General features: G+C 31.9%; 3 protein-coding genes across 4 annotated transcripts; all 3 read left to right on the forward strand.

Annotated features, from left to right (window-relative positions):
• Positions 1-3,989: 3,989 nt before the first annotated feature.
• Positions 3,990-8,038, forward strand: LOC111011578 (bifunctional riboflavin biosynthesis protein RIBA 1, chloroplastic). Its single transcript, XM_088117847.1, has 7 exons — positions 3,990-4,095; positions 4,712-5,003; positions 5,087-5,308; positions 5,785-6,107; positions 6,646-6,778; positions 6,875-7,171; positions 7,638-8,038. Exons 1-7 carry the CDS (start codon positions 4,043-4,045, stop codon positions 7,887-7,889), a joined length of 1,572 nt encoding a protein of 523 aa, XP_087973973.1. The 5' UTR covers positions 3,990-4,042; the 3' UTR covers positions 7,890-8,038.
• A 4,256-nt stretch (positions 8,039-12,294) lies between these two features.
• Positions 12,295-16,438, forward strand: LOC111011529 (bifunctional riboflavin biosynthesis protein RIBA 1, chloroplastic). Of its 2 annotated transcripts, none has more exons than XM_022285331.2 (7): positions 12,295-12,518; positions 13,429-13,771; positions 13,893-14,114; positions 14,456-14,778; positions 15,021-15,156; positions 15,526-15,822; positions 15,921-16,438. In XM_022285331.2, the coding sequence occupies exons 1-7, from the start codon at positions 12,466-12,468 to the stop codon at positions 16,188-16,190; spliced, it is 1,644 nt and encodes a 547-aa protein (XP_022141023.1). In that variant the 5' UTR covers positions 12,295-12,465; the 3' UTR covers positions 16,191-16,438. The 2 variants fall into 2 exon arrangements, with proteins under 2 accessions (XP_022141023.1, XP_022141022.1); XM_022285330.2 differs by having other exon boundaries at positions 12,296-12,518; positions 13,426-13,771.
• A 4,572-nt stretch (positions 16,439-21,010) lies between these two features.
• LOC111011577 (uncharacterized) lies at positions 21,011-21,786 on the forward strand. The gene has a single exon (XM_022285410.2). The coding sequence runs from the start codon at positions 21,026-21,028 to the stop codon at positions 21,578-21,580; it is 555 nt and encodes a 184-aa protein (XP_022141102.1). The 5' UTR covers positions 21,011-21,025; the 3' UTR covers positions 21,581-21,786.
• The last annotated feature ends 4,116 nt before the right edge of the window (positions 21,787-25,902 follow it).

A 25,902-nucleotide genomic window follows, 5' to 3' on the forward strand; every position in this document is an offset into this window, starting at 1 on the left:
CTTTCCTCCACTATTTACGATCATTCATTCATCTTTTTTTTTTAATTATGATAATTTGGCTGCACATAAATATGCTTACTATGGCTACAAGGTGAGTAGGCTTAATTTGGTATTTTCTTTTTAATTTGAACTCTTTTCATCTTATAAAGAATTTAGAATATATATTAAAGAAAAATATGCTTAAGGATTTTTGTAGGGCATCATATTCTGATGTGATCTATATATGTCAATCTATAAGTGATTTGAAGATACTAATTAGTAATTAGTAGGAAGAACTCATCTATCCTAAAGTATTAGAATCTCTTGTTCGAAATGTTAATCTAAAGTAATTTATTTTAATAGGAGAATAAAAGGACTTTAATGAAATGTATTCCATCATATGCCTTGTCTTTCAAAATACTAATCCGCCAAAAAAAAAAAGAGGGTCATATCTATTTACTTTGTGGGCCTAATATTACCATTAACTTTATTTGGGCTTCAAACATTGGGATAGGTGTGAATGAAGCCCAAATAAGATTGCAAACTTTACCATTAATTGTCATAATAAATAAAATACTAGTCCTTTTTTCTACCAAAAAAAATTGGTAAATTGTCTTTTTTCGCCTTGAAGTTTCGGAAAACTTGTCCCTTGGAAAGGTTCAAAATGTCCATGTCGATGGAAATATCGAGGTGTCGATTTTATGGACATGTCGATGTCGACAGATATTTGGAGAAAAATCACGAAAATTGTAAAAAATAATAAAAATTATTTTAATTAGTAAATAAAACTTTAATTGTAGCTTAATTAAGTTATAATTGATCACTCCTAACTATCATATGTAAAAATATGAGTAACTTACTTGTGAAAATGTCGATGTCGATAAAAATGTCGGAATAAGATAATGAAGATTGATGAAAATAATTTGAATTAGTAAATTGAAGTTCAATGTTGCTTAATTGTGTTTTTATTGATAATTAATAATTTATAACCAAATCTAGTGTTTAATTACATAAGGAAGATATGAAATATTGATATATATACCCATATGTAACTATGATAATTAAATTGAATTATTAAAAATGAAATTATGAGTTTGAAAATTTTGTAATTAAATTTGAAAAGAAAAATTGTAAAAAAGAAATCCAATTTGAATTAGAACTAGCATTAAAAAAAAAAAAAAAAAAAAAAGCGTGATTCCCTTCCCATCCGAATCCCACGTCGGAAAGGAAAATTGTAAAAAAGAAATCCAATTTGAATTAGAAAAATTGTAAACCCCCCTCCCCTCTTACAATACAAACGGGCTGGGCCTCTAAAGTGGGTCGGACTATTTTAATTTTTTTGAACGATATCTTTTAAAATATCGTTGCTACGTGGATAATATCGCGACATGTTGGTGATATTTTAATATATCACTGGCGATGTATTGGTCGACATTTAGAACATTGGTCCCTACTCGATCTTGATTCAATATTATAAAATATATAAATAAATGTTTAAGATATTAATACAGTTATTTGAATAAATGACGGGAACTAACCCAACCTAAATATTTCATGGTTAGGTTGAGTTATGAATAAAAGTTGTTTGAGTTGAATAAATTTACCATCCGAACAATTGAGTTTGGTCTAAAAAGTACACCGGTCCAACCCAATTCATGAATACTCTTGACCAGGCATATTAAGTGGAGGAGGTGGGGTGGTAGAGAAAAAGTTATTTTTTCTTTATTTATTATTTTTTAATTTAAAAGTGCCACTCGGTTAGATTTATTATTAAAAGCACCACATCACTTTTACGTTAATTTGGCTAACAGGAAAACCTAATGCCAAGGATTAAATGAAGTATTTTCTAAATATTTGAGGTAAAAGCATACAATTTTAAAATCTATGGAAGAAATAACCGTGCCCAAATTTTAGGAACCAAAAATATATTTACCACAGCCAACCAACTATTAATTGAAACCCAACTATTAATTGAAGCCTAAATAGATCGGTAAAGTTTGATTTGAACCTGAAGTAATTTAAAAATTTTACCTTTTTCTTATTTCCCCAACTTATATTATAATTAAAAAAAAACTAGTATTTTATTTTAAAATAAAAAACTAATAAATATATTAAAATTATATATTTTAATCATAAAAAACGAATATTTATACCATTTGCTAGTTTTTTAATTTTTTTTTTTGAAAAGGCACCATTTGCTTGTTCAAATACTTATTTAAAATATTTAATTTTTTATGAAAAATTAAATAAATATATAAAAATAATTTCAGTCTCGATCTTCTTACCATCCTCTACTTACACTTAATTATTAAATTTAATATATAGAAAAACAATCATTTGTATGCAACTTACAAAAATATTCTTAACAAAAGTTAACGTCAAGAAAAAGAATATGAAGGTTCTTTATTTCTATTTTCATAAATAAATAAATATATATATAGTACAATAAATACGGGACGAAGGATTGAACGTTTTAACTTCTAGAAAAAGAACAACATATCTTAATTATTGAATATGTTCATGTTGCCAAAGCAAGTGTAGGTCAGCGGTAATTGATACTTATCTTTAACCAAGGACATCCCTGTGTGTTATACTAAAAAAAATCTCTCTTAAGAAAAAAAGCTAATGGACTATATATTAAAAAAAGAATGAGTCATTTTAATGAAAGAAAATTATGACTCTATTATAGGACACTAACAACTTTTTGTTTTTGTTTTTTCCTTTTTAATGATCTAATGATTGAATAATAATCTTAATTAGAGAAGCAAATAAGGAAGGTAGCTAGATGTTTGGATAAATAAAGTCAAATGGCTTTGTTTTCATGCCTTGTCCATGTGGGACAACTCCCTCATCTCATGTCTCATGCCCTCTCTCTTCCTCCGTGACTCATGCATTCTCTCTCTCTCTCTTTTTTTTAATTCATTATGTAAAAATATATGGAGTGAGAAATCAAACTTACGATCTAATAAAAGATATAGAGGTTCAAACATACGACCTCTCTAAGAAGAAATATGGATATCTTAATCAGTTATGTTTATGTTAGAAATATGGATATCTTATTCTTTCTTTTATTATTATTCAAAGTAACTGTCATTCTTATAATATTAAATATATAAATTAGTAACAAAATATTGTTTATGTATAATGTGTGCAATAAGGATATAACTTTTTAATTTGAAGATTAACCTATGGTGTGTTTGGTTATGAATTTGAAAATAATAAATTCAATGAGAAACATAGTTGTATATATTTCATATTTTCAATGTTTGTGTGTGGTAGCATATTTGAAAATTGAATCTTAATCTGAAAAATTGTTAAATACATATTTAGTAGTATATTTGTAAATAATAAGATCATTTTGATCTGGTGGTATCAAACAATGGAATTCATTTGAAATCCGTCGTGATTTTGAATTCCTTCAAAATTCGAGGTAACAAACAGAGCAAAAAGAATATAGAAGCATTAATATATTTAATACATTCTTAAAATAAATAAATAAAAAGTTAAAAGAATGATGGTGGCTTTCAATATTTTCTTCTTTATTTTTCCCATATATGTTATTTTTTCTCTTATCTTTTTCAATCCAATTGAATTATCTATAAACATTTATAATTAATTTTTTATTTCTTATTTAAAAAAAAAACTTGTTTAATTATAATCTTGATTACTTACTCCACTTTTAATTTCTAAAAACAATTTAAAAATGCCTTCAAAAATCAGTTTTTTTAAGGAGGAAATTATGGCTAAAAATTAAAAAGGTTATTAAAATTTGAAAAACAACACAAAAAATTGTGAGCCCATCTTAAGTTTCTGAAATATAGAAAATTAAAAACAAAGTCACATCCAAACAACCTTAATATATATCGAATTAAATATTAGCTCCAATTAAAAAAATGATAATATGATTTAGGATTTGGCAAGTTTCCATTTTTTTTTTCAATAATCTTTAAATTATGCTTAATTGTTCGTCCTATATAAATCAGAACCCAGCTTCAAGAAACTTCACACATATCATACATATTTGAGCTCCATAATTAAGAATTTTCAGCCTCAACAAATTAAAATGGCTTTCACAGGTTTCTCTTGCCATTCTACAACATCCATTTCTCATCTTCAGTAAGCCCAATCCATTTGTTTTTTTTTTTATTTATTTTTGTATATGATTATTTTAATTTACTTTATAGTTTTTATTTGCACTTACATAAACACACTTGGATGAAGAAATTCAAATTTTTAATATTTGCTCTCACATAGATAGTTGTGTTTATTTTGTTGTCTATTTTATATTTGATATATCATATAGTCTGGATTAAAGTTTGGAAATGGTAAAAACTTTTTTACATTATATTTTTTTAAAAAAATTAATAGCTTGGTTTAAAATAGTATTTTCAACTCAACATAAAGAAAGTGTATTTGACTTGTTAGGCAAAAATTTTTAAATTTTCTTTATAAGTTAAATAATTTTTAAAGGATTAAACTCATTTTAGTTTGTTATAAGGATTTAACCCTTAGTAATTTTTTTTTTTTGTGACAAATAGTAGAGAGAAAGGTAGGAATGGAGATAACTTTTCTATTTTCCAAAACACAAAAAACTATCAAATTTTGAGTGATGGTCATCATGAAAATATAATTTTTCTATCTTTCAAAACATCACACAGTTATCAAATTTTGAGTGGTAGTCAGCAAAAAGATAGATGCTAATTGATTTTTCCTGACTCCTATTGTCATGTAGAAAATGCAAACACCTCCTAGGTTTTTACCTGCCTCTCAAACCCTACACCTATGCTTGTGATCAATTTCCCTCCATCTTCAGATCTCCCAAACTCTTTTTAGCTACCAATCGCTCCGTCCAAACTAGAGACGGAGCCATCTTGTCTTCTTCCAATGCCAATGCCATGGTCATCGACGATGCCATCCTCGACATCGGCGGCCAGCCAATTTGGACACACGAGTCCGATCTCGACCGTCCAACCGAAGGGTTTTCTTCCATCAAAGAAGCCATCGAAGACATACGACAGGGAAAGGTGATAGCGGTTATTAGCCACTACTTTGGTTGTAGTAGTAGACTTTATGTTTGTTTGTTTTTGTTTTTGGTTTGATTTTGTAGATGGTGGTTGTTGTTGACGATGAAGATAGAGAAAACGAAGGAGATCTGATAATGGCCGCAGAGGCGGCGACGGCGGATGCGGTGGCTTTTATAGTAAAGCATGGAACAGGGATTGTCTGCGTGGGGATGAAAGGGGAACATCTGGAGAGGCTGCAGATTCCATTAATGGTGGATCAAAAGGATAATCAGGACAACTTCTCTACTGCTTTTACTGTCACTGTGGTAACGGCTCTTTTTCACTTGAGAGATTTTGATTTTGTTATTCTATTTTCACAAACATTTATAAAATCCTAACTAAATTTAAAAGCTGATCAAAGAATAGTTTTAAAGAAAATCTTTTTCTTTATAAAATTAACTAATACTTAAATAAAGGTTCACTTGCAAATATGACAAATAATAATAATAATAATAAGCATGAAAATAAGTCAATTCAATTATAAAATGAGATAGGCGAGAAGATTAACCTAAATTCAAGTGTAAAATGTCGTACCAGGTAAAAAGTAATTAACACACATGTATATTGTCTTGACCACTATCGATGAGCGGTCAATTTTTTAACCATTATCAAGTTTTCAGTGAGATTTAAAGTATTTTCCTAGAAAAATTAATACTAAAGTAGTTTGTCTAATTCAACCAACTGGTTAAACATATATTCTCGTCTTTAATCTTTTCCTATATCCAAACATAAACTTGTGAAGGATGGGAGAGAGGGTACGAGCACCGGAGTTTCCGCCGAGGACAGGGCGACGACGGTGCTGGCACTAGCATCAAGAGACTCAAAACCACAGGATTTTAGGAGGCCCGGCCACATCTTCCCGCTTAGATACAGAGACGGCGGCGTTTTGAAGAGGCCCGGACACACAGAAGCATCCGTGGATCTTGCAGAGCTCGCCGGACTCAACCCCGTCGGAATTCTCAGCGAGTTGGTCGACGACGATGGCTCCATGGCTAGGCTGCCAAAGCTTCGCCACTTTGCTCACCACCATAACCTCAAAATCATCTCCATTGCTGATTTAATCAGGTCAAATCCATTCACAAAACTTCAATTTCCCTTCATTCCACACATATATATAACCAACTAATTAAAGAGACTTATGAATATTCTGCTCTCTTTCTTCATTCTGTTGTTTGACTTAATAATACGAGAGTATTTAGTTTTCGAACAAAAGATCAGCTCATCGTGGTTATTTTGACTCATCTATCTTGATCGGATTCTTGTTTTAATGTTTTGAGCTCTGATGTCATATTAATATTCATAAGGTTTCATCTCAAAACCAATTGACTATAAAAAGAGTAATTCATGTACATTATAACAATAAACCTTTGTTAGGTCCATCTCCTTTCAAAGTGGATCCTTAACAGATGGCAACCTAATTTTAACTCAAATTATTAAAACATATGTCTCCGATCAGAAAGTCGTGTATTCTGAATCCTAAATAAAAGAAGTGATCTTGATGCAACCTGAGCTTAGCTCAATTGATTAAGACATATGTTTCTGATTATAAAGTCATTGATTTGAATCCTAAAAAAAAACTGATCTTGATTGATGTTATCGACAGATATAGGAGGAAGAGGGAGAGATTAGTTGAACGTGTGGGAGCTCCCACACGCATGCCGACTACATGGGGTCCATTTAATGCATATTGTTACAAGTCCACTTTCGATGGCATCGAACACATCGCAATGGTCAAGGTAACTGCATTTGTTCCAAAGTGAATCTAAAAATTCAATTCCCGTTTATATATCTCAACAATTGTACGATACTGTATGTGGTTCGTCTCGAAAAAGGGTGATGTCAGCGACGGAGAAGATATTCTAGTGAGGGTGCACTCAGAATGCTTCACAGGGGACATCTTTGGATCAGCAAGATGTGACTGTGGAAAGCAGCTGGCTTTGGCAATGCAACACATTGAGGCTGCAGGCAAAGGTGTGTTGGTTTACCTCAGAGGACAAGAAGGAAGGGGCATTGGTTTGGGCAACAAGCTTCTTGCATATAATTTGCAAGATGCTGGCAGGGATACTGTTGAAGCCAATGAGGATTTGGGGTTGCCTATTGATTCAAGGGACTACGCCATCGGTGCACAGGTATGTATAACACTATAAGAATTTTGACATCTCCTGAACGGACGCTTACGTAGCCATAAAACCCAATAATTCGTTGCTAAAGATGTATCCCAACGAAAAATGTTTGTCGCAAAGGTCGTTGCCACAGTCCCGTCGTGAAAGACCTTTTTTATCGACGAAGTCTGCATTTCATCGCCAAAAGTCACATGTAGCAACAAATTTATATTCGTCGCTGAGGAAGATCTTTGGCGATGAATTGTTGATTCCATCGCGAAAGAGGACTTTCAGTGCACATGTATGTGTAATTAACACGGGAACTTTAAATCAACTAGATTTTGTTATCATCGTCATGAACAGTGGATTGACGATGATGATAAACAAACAAAGATGTGAATATTGAAATACAGATCAAAATTATCTTGACAACCGAGAGAGTCGAAGCGTCTTTCTCTTTTTGATTATACAAATACTAATTTGTTATTTGCAGATTCTAAGGGATATGGGAGTGAGAAGAATGAGACTGATGACAAACAATCCAGCAAAGTACATAGGGCTGAAGGGTTATGGGTTGGAAGTTGCAGGCAGAGTTCCTTTGGTGACTCCAATTACAAAGGACAACAAAAAATACCTCGAGACAAAGAGAGCCAAAATGGGGCATGTCTATGGCTTGGAATTCAATACTGGATTAAGAGCTCTAATGCCTCTCAATCAAAACTCCAATGTTAGTGCTTCAGAGTGATGCTTTCGCTGATTAGTTCTCCGCAATACAAGATTTGATATATAGTTGGTTATCGACGTATTTGAGAGTGCTTTTAAAATAAGTAGTTTTGTGATCCTATGTACTTTTACTTTTATCATATCCAAATAAAGGGCCAGTTGTTTGTGTTAGATCCAAATTTATAATACTTTTGATCACACAACGCATTACATAATATATTATGGAAACTTTCAAAACTATCTCATTCTAAATTAATAATCATTCTTCCATTCTAGAAATTTGATATTATACTATAATACCGATCTAAAAAAAAAATTTAACTGTTTAGTCAACATCCATCTTCATGTTTGACCATCACTCAAAATTTAGATTGGTTCTGACCAACTAACATCTAAACATATCGAATTAGTCTTGGTGTGCAAGGAAGTTTTTATTTTTCATTTCTCGATATTGTCCCAATAATTCAAACTAACAACATAAAATAGATAATTTGAATTTTTCAAAAAGAAAAAAAAAAGATGATTTGAATATATATATATATATATATATATATATATATATATATATATATATATATATATATATGTAAAAGAACAAGACCATTTACTTTCTTTTCTCTAGTCTTTGTATCTACATAACATGACATGAGTATTTAATTCTTGCCATTTGGTTCTTGGGTTTTTAGAAATAGGTAATAAAAATTTTATAACATTAGTATTTTAGAAGTTATAATAATGATAAATTGACTGGATATTTTTTTATTAATAGTATAATATGTTAATTTGTGAAGATGTAACATTTAGATTATATTTTTTTTGAAGTAACAACTAGTAAAACATTCGAACTCATAATCTCTTGATTATCAAGATAAGTAACAATTAAATATTATTATGTTATTATTAGAATTGACTTTTAAATATTAAATAATAGACTTTCAATTACATGTTAATAATTATTATGTTATTATTATAATTCATGACCTTTAAATATTAAATCATAGACTACTGATTGCATGTTAACTTGATTTTAGTAATATAATCTACTTATTTTAATGCAACTTGGACATAATCGAATTAATTAAAACATATATGAAGTTCAAATTTTCATCCAACTAAAAAATAAAATAAATTTACGTAATTTTTCTTTACAAAAATACAAATTTCTTGTACCAAATGATTCTTGGTTTTGAAAAGAAAATTGCAAAAAAGAAAACCCTGTCGAACGTAACACGGTCAAAACAATTTATTATTATATTCAACTTTGATGGCTTTATTTAATTACTTTTTGAGTTATTATGTCCTAATGCGTTTAATTTTCAACTTAAAATAAACAGTTCAGTGGGTCAGTTGCCTATTATAAATCTATTTATCAAGTAATTTTAATATCAAGTTTAAACGCTATTTCAATCCTTTATTTTGATTTTGATCCATTTTAATTCTATATTTCTAAAATATTCAATATTTTGAATTTTGTGCTTTCAAATTTTATTTAATCCAGTTCTTAAATTTTTAAAATAGTTATTTGGGCCCTTGTATTTTTCTAAAAGTTATTATTCAGAAAGAAGGCGAGATGAGTGAGGAAATTGAAGTTTAACTAACGGACATTTACAAAATAATATAAAAATATTAAACAACTCCACGTCAACATTCATTTAACTAAACTTTAACATCAAAGACCTAGAACTATTATAAAGGTTAGACTAAACTGTCACTTTTTGAAACTTAGACATCTTTTATAACTATTTTCTAAATGTCGAACATCAAACCGTCGTTTTCTAAAACTTAGGAATCAAATAGAAATTTATCCTCAAACTCATAAATCAAAAGTGTATTTTCCTCTAATTAATATTATTTTAGATTTAACTAAATATTTAATTGGTAACTATCACCAGTTTACCAATATATTACTCAACACATTTTGAATAATTTTTTAAATTGAGGTTTAATTTCCAAATTTACTATGAAATACATACCTGAAAACATTGAAAATAAATCGCCAACCAAGCGCAAATCTTGAAATTTTCTTATCCTTTCTAATTTTTTTGATAAAATACACAAACATTCTTGTAGACACATGATGTAAGTAGTCCTAACGTCTTGTAAAATGACAAATTACCTCTCTTTTCTTGTTTCTAGTGCGGTTAGTTGATGAACACTCTCGTTTAAAAATTATGATTTAGAACATTTTATCGATATGAATATAATTTAGATATCTAAACTTTCTTTTTAATTAATAGTCAATTCTCTACCTTCTCATTTACAATCAAAGTTTTAAATATCGATATCGATAAAAATGTCGAGATCTTAGATCTGTGAAAATGTCGACGAATACTTATAAAAAAATTATAAAAGAAAATATTTAATTATATTTAAATAAATTAAAATTCGATAATATTAATATTAGTCCATTATTTTGTTGGGCTTACATCTTATATCAATGTTGAACTATAAATATATAAAGATGTCGATGAAATTGTTGGGTCGACCCTTTGATTCGGGTATCAACTTGAAACCCAAATGACCCGAATTGATGATTCGGTTACACGTGTCGGAGCAAGTGGTAATGTGGGCCAGCCGCAGTGAAGTGAAGGCTCTGGAGAAAGGATAAGACCCAAAGGAAATGGATCATAGTCAACTCTGTCGCACCACGAAATAACTTCTCAATTTCCTAAAAATAAAATCCTTAAAGAAAAAAAAAACACTAAAGTGAAAAAGAAAAAGTTCAGATTCGTTCCCTTTGGCCCCCTCTGAAAGCTCCATTTTAGAGGGAAAAAAAGAAAATAGTATGTCCATATTCTATGACATTTTCATTATCGTAAAAATAAAATTAAAATGGAGTATATAGTTCGAGATATATATTTCTATAAAAAAAAAAACTGTAAGTTTGATTCTTCAGTTGTACTAACAAAAAATTATCTCAAAAGCCCTGTTACAAGAAATCGAAATAAAGTTTTTTTTTCTTTTTTTTAATGTTGTTTGCTATTAATTTTAAAGAATCAGAATTAAAAGCTTATTAATATTGTTTATTAAAACTACTTGGAACCTTAAGATAAAAAATGTTATGATTTCATTAAATAAATGGTAAAATTTTAAAATAAACATCAAAAGGAAATAGAAACTTTTAGTTTAGTATAGTACGTGGGAGTGAGAATTCAAACTATCAACTTCGTAGATACTGTCTTAATCCGTCCAGCTATATTTTGATTGGCAAAATCACCGTGTGATTTTATATTTATTACATTATCTATTGATTTATAAAATTTCATGTTATAAAATATACCTAATAAGATCTGAATTTAATATATATATATATATATATATATATTTATTTATTTATTTATTTTGCAATAAATTCTAGATCATGTCTAAAAATTGAGGTTTTGACTTTTTTTTTTCCTTTCAATCGCAAAGTATTTAATAAGGTTATGTTTACCCATTAACAATGTCCGATATGTTATTAATTAAAAGATTTGAAAATTCGTCCACCTATGTATATTGTTCTTTTTTAGTACGAGAGGTTGGAGATCGAACTCACGACCTCTTAATTTGAGATATGTCAATTATTGCTGAATTATACTCAATTTCGCCACCTATATATATTGTTGAACTTGAAAAAACAAGTCCATTATTTTCCAATTCAAATCGAAAACTATTTTTTCATGGATAATAAATTTGAATTCCTACCTTTATTGTATTCTAAAAGTAACAAAATTCTGAGTAATGTTTTAGCACATTTGTAACTAAGTGTTATCTCTAAACATTAATATAATAAGAATTCTTCCTCCTTCCAATATGATTCTAAAATAATGTTAGCATTTAAAAAGCTTATTCTTATTCATCACTTTCAATTTTAACTTCAATCTATATTTAGGAAAAAAAAAAAGCTGAAAATGAACAATTTTGAATCAATAACCATTTATCCAACTAATATTCATCAATTCGGCCATTTCATACGAATTTTTCTATTTCATACGAATTTTAAATAATTGGTTAAAACATATATTATTAAGTTGAAATTACCACACCAGATCTTGTGAACTAAAAAAAATCTGCCATCTCATAACACAATATTTATTCTTATCCTTGAGATTGTGAATTCTGAAAAAAAATTTATATTTTGAGATCTGGGATCTCAGTTCCAATGCCAATAATTACAAGTGTAAAATTATTTATTCATGCATGGAATGCAAGAAATACTATTTTATTCAACGAAAACTCGAAATGAAAAATGAAATTCTGTTCATGCATTGAATTTTATTTCTTTAATACAGTGGAAAATTATTTATTGATGCGTGCAGTCTTGCAGGGCTAGAAATGCTATTTTATTAATCGAAAACTCGAAAATGATAAATTAAAAAAGAAAAATTCTGTTTATGCTTTGAATTTTATTTTATTTAAATCCCAATCTTTCGTTGGAGATATCTGTTACATCACCTACGAGTAACCGATTGTTGTACAACTTCTCCGTTGATTCCTTGCCCTTCCCACCCACCCCTTCCCCGTTTGATTTCTCTTCCTCCTTTTCCCGCTGTATAAATTGGAACCCAAATTCTGAAATCCTCATACGATTTCAGCTGCCTAAGAGATTTTCAGCGCCAATGGCATTCAGAAGCGTCTCCTTCCATTCTACAGCACCCATTTCTCATCTTCAGTAAGCTACTTTATGTTCTGATTTTCGACTGATTTTTCCATCTGGGTTTCTCTTTAATTCTCCAATTCCTTGTGTTTCTCTTCGGTTTATCGACGGTCAACTCCATTCATCATCTTGTTCGGGTGTAATTTGTTCAAATGAAATGCAATTTTCGTTTCTGGGTGGCTCGTTTTGATGGATTTCTGTGTCTATTTTGCGTATTGTAGCTTGATTTTTCATCTGATACTCTATTTTGGAGGTGGGGTTTTCATGATTTTGCATTCATGAAATCCTTTTTGCTATATGATTTGCCCAAAACTCACTATTTATCTGTTTGAATTTTACTTCAAGGCAGGCATCCATTCCTCTATCAGCACTCAAGACCCAATATCCCACATTTATGTTCATGAGAGGCCTCTGTTTCCTTCTCCATTAGAGAAGTCGAAATTTTTGGTATCTAAAAGGAGAACTAAACGTGATACCTCCCATTTTACTACCAATTGATTTAAGAGAAACGAATGCAGAACATCATGCATAGCAGAGGAGATCCTCTAGCGAGAAGAAATATTTATGTTATGTATTGACTCCTTGATCCAATTGGAATTAACTGTTGTTATTTGAATATAGCAGGGTTATGCTTTCTCTTAAGAGTTCAATGTTCCACTTTGGCATAAAATAATTTCTCAGCATTCTACAACGGAGTGCAACTAGCCACTTAATTTTACTTCTGGAGCTTAAGAATTTTTTAATGGAATTTGTCCATTGTCCTCCCTCGTAGGCCTTGACTGGTTTAGACTTGGACCTTCTGTTTCTAGTTGGCTTTTTATAAGTTAATGAAGTATACTAGATGTGTTCTATGATTTTCCTCACCGACTAATGTCTTTTATGTTATTCTCTAAGCATCTTGCCTGATTTTTATTTTATGTAGAAGATTCAAAGACTTACAGTCTTTTGGTGGAATCAACCACATTAAACCATACACAGCAACTGGCCTTGTTTCTGAATTAGCCTCAAACTGCAATGCAAGCAAATTGTTTTTGGGCACCAGGGGATCAGTCCAAACAAGAGCTGCAGTTATACCTGGAGAAGGAGGAATTCTGTCTTCTTCCAATGGCAATGCTGTAGTTGCTAATGATACCATCCTCGAGAATCAGCCAGATTCAGCTTCTATAAGTAATAGCTTTCCTGTTGACGAAGACGAATATGATTTTGATCGTCCAACAGAAGGTTTTGCTTCTGTCGCAGATGCCATTGAAGATATTCGCCAGGGGAAGGTTGTTCATTATTCTAGTTTTTCTCTTCCTTCCCTGTTTGATACGTCATAGACATGGGAGCATTTCTTTTTCTGCCTTGATTCATTTTTTCATCTTAGTAACAAGAAAAGTCATGTTGCAGATGGTGCTTGTTGTCGATGATGAAGATAGAGAAAACGAAGGAGATTTGATAATGGCAGCGCAGGCTGCAACTCCTGAGGCCATGGCTTTCATTGTAAAGTATGGAACGGGAATTGTTTGTGTGGCGATGAAAGGTGAAGATCTAGAGAGGTTACAGATTCCCCTCATGGTGAACGAAAAGGAGAACGAGGAGAAACTCTGTACTGCTTTTACAGTGACAGTGGTATGAATTTTTCACTTGGCATTTTGGATTATCATTCAATTTAGCAAATGTAATCCCAGTAAGAGTGTTCAAAATTACAGTTTTATGAAAAATTTCTTCCTTTTATTATTCCTTATTAGCAATTTTATAATCTTTAATTTTCTCAAGATTCAGATGGCAGTGAAAACTAGCCAATTTTGGTTAGATTGGAACAAGGTTTTTCTAATAAGATGATAAGATGTATATGTAATTTCTGATGGATAGTTGGCCTTCTAATATCTATGCTACCTCCTCATTTTTCTATCCTTGTGCAGTAAGTTAATAGATCTAATGCTTGAAATTTCTGACAATTATTTTTTCAGGATGCAAGAGAAGGTACAACCACTGGAGTCTCGGCCAGTGATAGGGCAATAACAGTACTGAAACTTGCATCAAGAGATTCAAAACCTTATGATTTTAAGCGGCCTGGCCATATCTTTCCACTCAAGTACAGGGAAGGTGGTGTTTTGAAGAGAGCTGGACACACCGAAGCATCTGTCGATCTTGCAATGCTTGCCGGATTAGATCCAGTTGGTATTCTTTGTGAGGTGGTTGATGAAGATGGTTCCATGGCTAGGTTACCGAAACTTCGTGAATTTGCTCAACGGGAAAACTTGAAGATCATTTCCATTGCTGATTTAGTCAGGTAAACCAATATTTTTCTTGCTAGAGTTTAATTGTGTTAGCTCTTCATATATTTAGTTTTTCACCTGTATTTTGAAACACTCTTCATATGAAACACTAGTTTCTTTCTTGGGTTATGATCATGATCTACATTGCAAGCTAACAACAAAACAATCAATGTTGCATCAATTTTTCTTTTTCCATTTCTCATCCCTGAGTTTAGTAATCCAACTAATCTGACCGAATACATGACGGTACCGACAGGTATCGGAGGAAGAGAGATAGATTAGTCGAATGTGTTGGAGGTGCTGCTCGCATGCCAACTACATGGGGACCATTTCAGGCATATTGTTACAGATCTATCTTGGATAATGGCATTGAGCACATTGCAATGGTTAAGGTAAACTACTTTTGTTTCAAGTGCAAACCATCTTAAAAAATTTGTTATTACTTGTCCAACTATATAAAGTTTTTTTATAGTATCCATGAAGTCCCTGCTCCCTACTATTTGAAGTTGTCGTTTTATCCAAGTTTCTCTTGAGACAGTCCGCCTTTTAGTTCGTATGCGAGCTCGTGATATCATAAGCAGGCTTATGTTAGCTATACAAAAACTGATGAACCATTTTTTCCCACAAAATTTCTTGCTCTAGCGAGTTTCTCTCGAGTGTTGAGTGTGTGGATGTATGGCGTGCTCCATTAGATGGACTTTCTGAGATGTGATGGGATCAAACACTTCGCTGTAAATTTATGGACTGTTTACTTCGTGCAGGGTGATATTGGCGATGGACAAGATATTCTGGTGAGGGTGCACTCCGAATGCCTCACTGGAGATATTTTCGGATCAGCTAGATGCGACTGTGGAAACCAACTTGCTCTGGCGATGCAACTGATCGAGGCAGCAGGCAGGGGTGTGTTGGTGTATCTCCGCGGACATGAAGGTCGGGGCATCGGTTTGGGCCACAAACTTCGTGCGTATAACTTGCAAGATGAGGGGCGGGATACTGTTGAAGCCAATGAGGAACTGGGACTGCCAGTTGATTCTCGTGAATATGGCATTGGTGCACAGGTAACAACTAAATGACTTGATCTGATCGCACGAGTACATTCCTTTTTAAAAAAATCGAATCCAATTGTATCGAATTTGCTGTGTATGTTGGTGTGTAGATTCTAAGGGATCTTGGGGTGAGAACAATGAAGCTGATGACAAACAATCCCAAAAAGTACATAGGACTGAAGGGGTATGGGTTGGCAGTTTCAGGGCGAGTTCCCCTGATAACCCCAATTACAAAGGACAACAGGAGATACCTCGAGACGAAGCGCGCCAAAATGGGGCACGTCTACAACTTGGATATCGGTGGTAGATTTAGAAATCTGATCGAGGAGCACGAAAAATCGAATGGCAATGCAAGTGCATCGAGTGATGCCGTGGCTTAAACTCGAGCAAGTGATGTGGAGAATGAGAAAAAAAAGTTCATCTATGGGAGTGAAATGGTGCAGCAGCTGCTGGCTGACCCATAAGCAAAATGAAGATGAAGCCTAAGTTGTACTTGTACTGAAACTGGGGTACCATGACTATTAATTTCGTTTCATTTGTTGCATTCAAACTAGTTTAATTTTCGGGAAACATTTGTGACCGTGAATTATATAATATGCTATGCTTAAATTTAGAATTGAAGATTAAATTATTTATTTCATAAGCTATCGTTTTAAGCACCTATATTAATAACTTAAAGTAACACGTGCATAAAAATAAGATGAATGTTGACAATAAACACTATTTGAATTGATTTATTCATAAATGTACATGTCAAAAATTTACCTTCTTATAAATGTTATCCCATACCCATTGAATGAAGTTTAAATAACTTCAAATAAATAAGGAATTTTTAAAGCAAGGTAGTTTAAAAATAACTTATTAAAAATGTAGTTTAAATAATAAAATTTAGTTGTTAAGGTATTTCTTCAAATTAGTAATATTTTAAAATATATTTTTTATTTTTTAAAAGTTATTTTATTACTTTAAAGTAATAGTTTTATTTATTCATCTTTTCCTTTTCTCTCCCTTCTCCTTTCTCCTTTCTCCTTTTTCTCCTCTCTTTCTCTTCCCTCCTTCGCTTCCCCTCTTCTAATATCGTCCTAGTTTGATGAATGGGGAAGGAGGTGATATGATCACGTCTGAACACAAACAATGGCGAAGGTTGATACAATGACGAAATGTAAGCGAAGAATAATGAAAGAGAGAAGAGAGAATAAGATAGAGAAGGGAAAAATACAAGAAAATCTCACTGTTGCACATGGAAAAAACTAAAAGAAAAATTTAACCATTAGAATGCAATATGCTTGTTCACGATCATTTTTTAAGAAAAAAGAAATATGCATGATCTACACGTAACAACTCTACTGTCAGGTGATTATTTATCACCATTATAATCGTACGATTAACCTGTGATTTACATTTAATTCTTATATATCTCATGCAATTTAAGCCTAAATTATACTCATCTAACGCGGATTTACCAAAGTCGTATGCAATTTATCAACCTATATTTTGGTTATTAGTTTCAAAACTACGACAATTTTGTTTTATCTTTTTAAAAATTTCGCCCTTTTTCATCTCACAGAACAGGCTTCTCATCATGGGCTATTGCTACTCCAGCGAGGCCCAATATCATGGGCCTGCATCGGCAGCCTGATATATTGAAAAAGTCGTGAAGATATCGGTCGTCGGCCATATTTTCATAATAGCGACGATATGTCACGATATTTTGGAATACTGTTTTCTCTCCTGTTTGCTGTTCTTTTTTGAAATACTGTTTTCTGTTTTTCACAAAACAAGGAAATACCGACATATTCATTTAGTAATGTTTATATATATATATTTAAACTATACAATAATTAGAATAAAAAATGATCAAATTTTAATTTAATTAATTTAACCATATCCCTTTTTAGAGAGGAACAACCAATTTTAATTTTTTTTCCATGCATTAATTTTCACACTTAATTTAAAGTGAGAAAACATTTAGAAAGATAAAATTTCAGAATAATTGAAATAGAGTGAGAGAAATTTTGGAGAGATAAAAATTAGAGAAGAAAAAGAAATCTTTATGAGAATAGAAAAATTTTGAAAATAGATAAGTTAAAACAGATTTTAGAGAAAAAACTATTGAAGAGAACAGCTTTGGAAAGATAAATTGAAATTTTAAAGTGAAGAAAAAAAATTAATAGAAAATTAGAGACAAATTCATGTAATGTTCGACGATTAAATAAAAATATTGGACATCATGAATTAAACTAGTATTTAAATAGTTCGGAAACTATTAATCTACTTAATATATTCTAGATAGAATTAAAAAAAAATTGAGAAAAGGTAGAATTTAAATTTAATATATATTCATACATATCATTTCTAAATTATTAGGCTCAATAATTTAATTGAAAGTTAAAATCAAAAGAATAGAGATTGAAAATTCTGATCAACACGACTCCGATTTTATTTTTGACATCACAATTCACAACTATCAATTCAACAGTTTTCCAGATAATTTGTAATTAAAAAAAAAAATCTTTCACTCTCATATAATTTTAAAAAAATTATTTAGAAAAATTAATAAAAAATTGATGATAATTATATACAAGAGGAATAAGACAACTGTTATAACCTTACTGGTGGAGCATAAACCCAGCGCAAATCCCCTAACCCAATTTTGACTTTCCTATTTCACATATTTTTATATACAAAAACATTTTTTTTATTAATTGAGTTTCAATTTATATTATTGAACATGATTGGCAGATTTCATTTTGATTGTTAGATTTTCAAATATTTTATTTTGATCTTTAAAATATTAAAAAAATATATATCCTATATTATTATTGCTAATTTTTTTATAAAAAGAATACTTTTGTAGAAATTTAAAAATCAAAATAGAATATTTCAAAATATAAATACAACTCAATATATGAATTAAATTTAATTGGTGTTTATGTCAACTATTTTCCAAATACATGATTCTCATCAAATAAATATAAGAAAATAGAACTTTAGGCAAATAAATAAACCAATAATAAAAATATATAATATAAGTGGATTTATTAAAAATTAGAATCCTTCATTTGATTAGAGCTTATAAATACATCTCTACACAAAGTTAGCCTTCCTCAAAGTCTCCTCTTTGGCAATCTTTTTTCTTCTTTTCAGTACAATGGCTCCCTCCGCCGTTGTCGCCTCCATGCTGGTGGCGCTGCTGCTCGTTTGCTCCGCTCATGCGCACGGCGATCATGGTTCCTCGCCCGCACACCCTCCATCCTCTGAGGCTCCTCCTCCGAAGGGCGGTAGTAGTACTCCTGCAGCTCCTCCGCCGCAGCTGACCCAACCGCCCCACCCGGTCGAAGGCCCCGCCGCTCCTCCTCCGACCGGGCACAACTCCGCCGTGATGAACAGCTTTTCATTCTCTTGGTCTGTGGCTGTTGGCATGGTGGCTGCTTCTTGGATGTTGTTTTGATTTTGTGGGCGGCTATTTTGATAAAATAATGTTGTCTATTACGCTTTAATATTCCTTCATGAAGTTCATCAAAATTTGTTTAATTTGTGGTTATTTTCGCATTGTACCCATGAGAGTGTTTTTGGGTATCATTTGGATTAGTAAAATGCATGTTTAAATAATAATTATATATGCATACTTTCATTTTTCTTCTTCTCTTCCTCTATTTTTTTGTAATAATAATCTTATTATATGTTTACTCTCATATGAACAATGACTAAATTAGTCAATGCATTGATTATCTTTCCAAAAAGTTTTATCTATTTTATCAATTTCTGTATATATATATATATATATTTTGGAGTCCAATAAAAAAATTTTATCAACTAAAAATGAGAAAATTTTGGACAATGTGTAGAATAGAATAATTTAGACTGCTTTGCATGGTTTTGGTAGATTTTTATTCCAATAATTTATAATCATTTATCACATTATAATATATATGGAAATGCATTTCATATAATATCTAAATCAAACCGGTTTGAAAGTACATTCGACCCAGATTGAATTGAGCTATGCATAGCGATCTATATGAGGAAAGACCTGTACAAAGAGAACGAACTCTACGACGCTCAAGTTTAGTACAAATCCAATAACCTATAACCCTCCAGAGAAATTAGAATTTTGTATTTGTGTACATAAATGGATGTCTATTTATATAGGAGAGAGGTAGTGGATCTTATGACTTTGGTCTCTTAATTAAGTCGTTTATGAAATCCATTAGTCAATTATAGATGATTATGCAAGATACTTCCATATCAGTCTTTATTTAGGCTATTAATGGTCTCCCGAACTATTTGAGGATCACTCTGAACTGAAGAGTAGTTAGGGAAAAGTTACATGAAATGATATATTTTCTTGGTGTGCCATATAGTAGGGCGTATTCTAGCCTCCAAAAATAATTATTTTTCACCCTTTTGTTTAAAATGTCTAAGATCTAAATTATGGGAAGGTTTTTAAAAGATATAATAAAAGGAAAAAAAACAGAAAGCATTTACAAAAATCCCTTGTTTCTAAAAAAAAAAAGAATTGAAAATAAGAAACAGAAAGAACAATAACCTCTCCAAGAATGTCATTCCTAGATTGCCTGTTAAGTCTTACCCTATGTATAATGTATAATTTATTCTTTAAATAATTAGATTAGGTCCAACAATAGATTAATTAAGCATGATAAAAGAAGTATAGAAAAATTTTACCCAACAACACAAAATCAATATATTTTTAAAAATGATTACAAAAAAAAAAGTTTTTTTAAATGCCACAACTTTTTATTTATTTTTGGATAGTTAATCATTTTAAAAATTAATTAACAAAAATTCATTCATTTACTTAATTACGTCGAATATCTATATGAAAGAAGTACTTTGAACCCACGTACACATATCTAATTTCAAAAGAATGAATTTAACTGGTTATTAAATGATTAATTAATTTTAAAAATTACAAATCTAATGACTGAATCAGGCTAAAATATAATTTATTTTTTAAAAATTATATTTTAAGGGACAGCTTGAATATGTACTTAGTGGCATGGCACAAACTAGTAGTAGAACTCCACAAACCTTTTTTTTTTCTCATTTTTCCCCAATATAATCTAATTAATGAAGAAAATAAATAATTCTAAATTTAATGAGCCGTTGGATCTTCATCTTGATTAATTTTAATCTCTTCTATATATATACTCTCCTGCCATCGTCTTCCTCACAGCTCTCCCATTTCTCTACAATGGCTTCTTTCACCGTTCTGAACGTTTTGACGGCGGCGCTTCTGCTCGTTTCCGCCGGCGCCAACTCCCCGCTGCCGTCTCCCGCTCCGAGCCCCGACTCGCCGCCGTGGCAATGGATTCCCGGTACCGAGTCGCCTTCCTCTCCACCAACGGCGGAGGCGCCGCCGTCGGAAAACCCACCGGAGCTCAGCCCCGTTCCGTCATCCCATGTGCCGACTCCGCCGGCGGCGGCCAACCCACCGGAAGTAAGCCCAGTTCCGACGTCCCATTCACCGACTTTGTCTCCGGCCACTCCGCCACCGGCGGCGAAGACTCCCGGTCACGCACCTTCGCCGTCGAAAACGAAACCAGCAGCTCCGGCTCCGGCGCCAACGAAGGCTCCAAAATCCTCTAAAGCTCCGGCGAGTCCTCCGTCGCCCTATGGAGGGTTAATGCCCCCAGCGCCAGCGCCAGCGCCGACGCCACCGGCAGACAACGGCGGCGCTATAAACAGATTCACAATTTCTGGGTGTACTGTTGCAGTTGGATTAATGGCGGCGGCTTTAATGGCCTAGCTAGATTTAATTTCCTCCGATGAAGTGAACCGTTTTGATGGAATTATTGCAGATTCTTATTATTATTGTTTTATTTTAATTTGTATGTGTTGAATTGAAGGGGTGATTGATTCTTAATTTTTCAATTAATTAACTAAATGCGGATGCCAAAGTGTAAAACCTTAATTATATCAATTACTCATTACTATGGAGGTTTGGTTTGATCATGTTTTAAAGTTTCTAAAGTTTTGGCTAATTACATGTTTTAATGTTTGTGTGTGATTTGTTTTTCATTAAAAAATTTCAATTTAGTCACTTATATTTTAATAATTTTATATTATACCTTTGTGATTCTTTAGTTAATGTTAAATTGATTTATAATAAATTTATATGACACTGTAATTAGTATTATAAATCGGTACAAAGTTAAAGGAAAATTAGACAGAGATTTTTTTAATTTGCAAATAATAAGTTGATAGGATTTTCGACTATATTGTAAGAGGGCTTAAATTTATTCTCTTGATATATTCCAACTCACTAAATATCATACAGAAGCGTATCATTTTTGTTCATGTATTTTAAAAAAGTGTTTTTAGTCTCTATTTGCATAATTTTAAAACGAATTGTATACACGATGAAAACCTTTTACTACAAAGTTAGGGCTATTGTTATAGGAAGAAAATAGAGATCAGACTAAATAACTCAAAAGAAGAAAGAGAGCCGAAGAAGGAGTGGACCCGAAGAGAGGTAAGTGGGTTGGGACCCAGCGACTGTCTGCGTCGAGCACTGCTTGGCGCCGTTTAAGATCTCCCGAGTGCATAAGGATTCAACTTACGTAAATCCTAAAGGGATTAGGGTTCAAACTGACGTAGATCTTGAAGGGGTTAGGATTCGACCTATATAAATACGATGGTAAGCTAAACCCTAGAGGTATGCTTAAAAACCCTAATCTCTATACCCGACTACTCTGGTACTAACTTAAGTATCGGAGCCAAATGCCACACCGCTCTTAGAGTTATTCTGTTTTGTAGTTAGGTCTCGTCGATCCCTTTATTTTAGAAGATTTGTGCGAATTTGATGAGATCCCAGGAGACTGAATTTCAACATCAACAACTATATTTTAAGAAATTTATTAAGTAGTGTACAAATCGTTGGCGGGCTAGAAAAGGAACCAGCCTAGCCTCTTTAAGAAAGCTTTGCGTGGTAGGCGCTGCCTATTCACTCGGACAATGCTCTGAACACGAAAGTGTGCAGTTCCGCCCCCTTCTCCCATGCTGAGTCACAGGCAGCGCCTCGGAAAGCACGGACGAGCCACATGCAGGGAAACTTGCACGTGTGGTTCTGGCCGGGGACCCCGGTATACTGTACTAATATGTGTAGGTCCTTGTAATTCGAGTGAGATTGTCATGGCGCAAAAGTAAGACCAAATGAAAGTTTTGAAAGTATATAGAGACCAAAATGGACCAAATTGGAACGTAGATATACCAAAATATTATTTAAACCTAATAATAATAATATAATAATAATAATAATAATAATAATAAAAATAATAATAAAAAGAAAGAGAAGAAGAAGGTAAGTTTCAATAAAATGGATAGAAGATTTTTTAAACCAATTTGAACTTTATGCATTTGAGATTTAACGTGGTAACATGTAACATGTTACTAATGTATAACACAAAAATTTGAATTAAAAGCTTTCAGATGATCAGTATATTTTCAAGCAAATAACCCAATTGGATTAAGGGTTAAATCGTAAACTTCTTAGTTTAAAATTGGTTGTTTGTATTCATATAGTTTCTAAATTAAAAAATTATATCTCACTGAAATTTAAATTGTGGTTCTATATAATTTCTATCCTATGGTAAAGGAATGATAGCGTGACACACCTACTAGATAAATATACCTATTAGATAAATATACTTGATTTGAGTATTATGTATCGAACAAACAATATGAATAATTATATAATTATACGAAATAAATGACATGATCTATAAAAGAGATTTAATACATTGCTTCAAAGAAATGATAGATTACACGTGTTACTTTATTTTATCGAATTATACATTTTGTAGATCTAAAATAACTCACTTTTGTCATTTAATAAATATGTCATGTCAACAATATTAAGAACCTGAACTACATCAAATTATTATTTAAAACTTAGAGACAATTAAAAAATTATAAACTTCAAAACTAACGCAATGATCCCAAAATTATTAAAAATAAAAAAAATAAAAACAGTAGGTATCCTTTTTCCAAAGCCCATAAAAATCGGCCCAAGAAAAGGGTACTATTGTTGGGCTTGCAATTCAAATTGAGGAGAACCAAGTCGACGGATTTTTTATTATTATTTATTTTTTAATGGCAATGTCTGTGAATTTTATGAATTATTATGGTTTATTGCTGACAGTTTTTAAATTCCATCTCGTATAAGTCGTTAACTATCTCAATCTTTACGAGTCGATCATATCATAAATCCCTTCAAAAAGATTAAAATTACATATTTTTTTAACATACTCGGACATTATTTTTATCTACTTATACTATGAATTATAATATGATCTTTACAATTACGTTAATCTCATTTGATAGAAAGTAGATGTAGTATATAGATAAAGACAATTATCTTTATTCGTATGAAATTTTTTTAGGTGAAACTAAGAGTAAAGTCTGTGAGGATTATGTCCAAAGCGGACAATATCAATATTTAAGGTACGAGAAATACAGTTATTTTTAAGAGTGATACAAGATCTATAAATAGGGCCGGAGAAACTCGAAAGATGGGTGGAAAATGAGGGGGTGGGGCCATGGGACATTTGCTTGAACAGTGAGTTATTTTGACTTGCTACACAAACAAGAAGCCATGTGAAATGGAATGGCCACAGCATTACCAACTCATTGCTTTAGGGAACAACTTGTGGTTTTCCATAAAGAAAATTTTAATGGCATTGGACATTGGGCATTGGCATATGCATGCTTTGTTGAACTTAGTACCAATCATGTGGGTTTGGACCAAAAAGAAACAGAGAGAGAGAGAGAGAGAGAGAGAATTTACTACAAAAAAGAAAAGGGAGAAAAAAAGTTCACAAGTGAGAAGATTATGGCTCCTCCTTTTTTAACTTTTGTAAAAGATTTCTTGAGGGTAGTTGGACAAAATTTTAATGCTTACAAAGAAGGAAAAAATAATGTGTGTGTATGTAGGTATAGTACCAATTATTTGTGGAAGTCTAATTTTATGGTAATTTGGGGTAGTAGAGTTTGGTTGGTGATGGGTGGTTGTTAGTTATATGTTTAATTTATTTTTTTTCTAGCAATTGTGTGGGGGAGATTGATGTATTGATGTTAAAATGATAATAAGTGCACTCTTATTTCACCTAAACTATTTGTTCGAATTGACGAGTTTAATTCAATTATAATTTGCAGGGGTTTGCTCATATTAATCGTCATGTATGTATTTTTTAAAGTTTAAACTTGTTTTTAAAGTTTGAAATTTGTTGTTTTGTTTTTGTTTTAATTATACTAAACAAGTTAACCTCAAAGAAATAAGTCGGATAACAACTAAATAATTTAGGCACTAAAATACATTTAAACGCTAAACCTTAGCTCAACTAATTAAGACATCTTCGTCATACCGATTGTAAGTTCATGTATTTTGAGGAAATAGAAAAAGAAAATGAACCCAAAATAGTTTTTTTTAAACCAAAATATTATGTGTTTTTCACAATTATAATAAGATAATCAACTTAAGCAGAGTTAAACTGATTTAAAATTGGAATCTCTACCCCCACTTTAGAAAAATCAGTTATATAACTCATTAAATATGTTATAAAAAATGGAAATATATACACTATTAAATATTGTTTCATTCAGATTATCAATAAATACTTAATTTACATATTTAGACCTAGTGGGACCCGCCCCGCAAACTAACGGTCACGACGCGGTCCAAAGTTTTCTGACCGTTACAAATTCTCGTATCTCAGTATTAAATGATTAAATCAAACGGTTAAAAGGTTCGGATAATCAGAAGCGTCCACGTGTAGGTATCAGATTAATTGACAACTGTACTTTTATGGTGGACCCGCACGCAGAAAGCCCAAGGCAAGCCAGCTAGAATTCTTCCCCTTTAGCCTTCGCAAAAACCAGCCGTGTCTTTTGGGCTTTGATTCGCTACGTCCATTACTACGCCGACCTAAAATTTAGGATCCACATCCGCCGTTGATCACGCTCTGATCCCTAATTGAAATTTGTAGTCCGATCTAACGGCTGGCGTGAGTTTCAGCTTTGACTCCAATGGTTCTCACTTTCCCCTTCTATTTATACTTCCTCTCTGCTGCT

Source organism: Momordica charantia (assembly GCF_013281855.1).
Source record: "Momordica charantia cultivar OHB3-1 chromosome 10 unlocalized genomic scaffold, Mcharantia_2.0 BLBB01000010.1, whole genome shotgun sequence".
Taxonomy (NCBI): domain Eukaryota; kingdom Viridiplantae; phylum Streptophyta; class Magnoliopsida; order Cucurbitales; family Cucurbitaceae; genus Momordica; species Momordica charantia.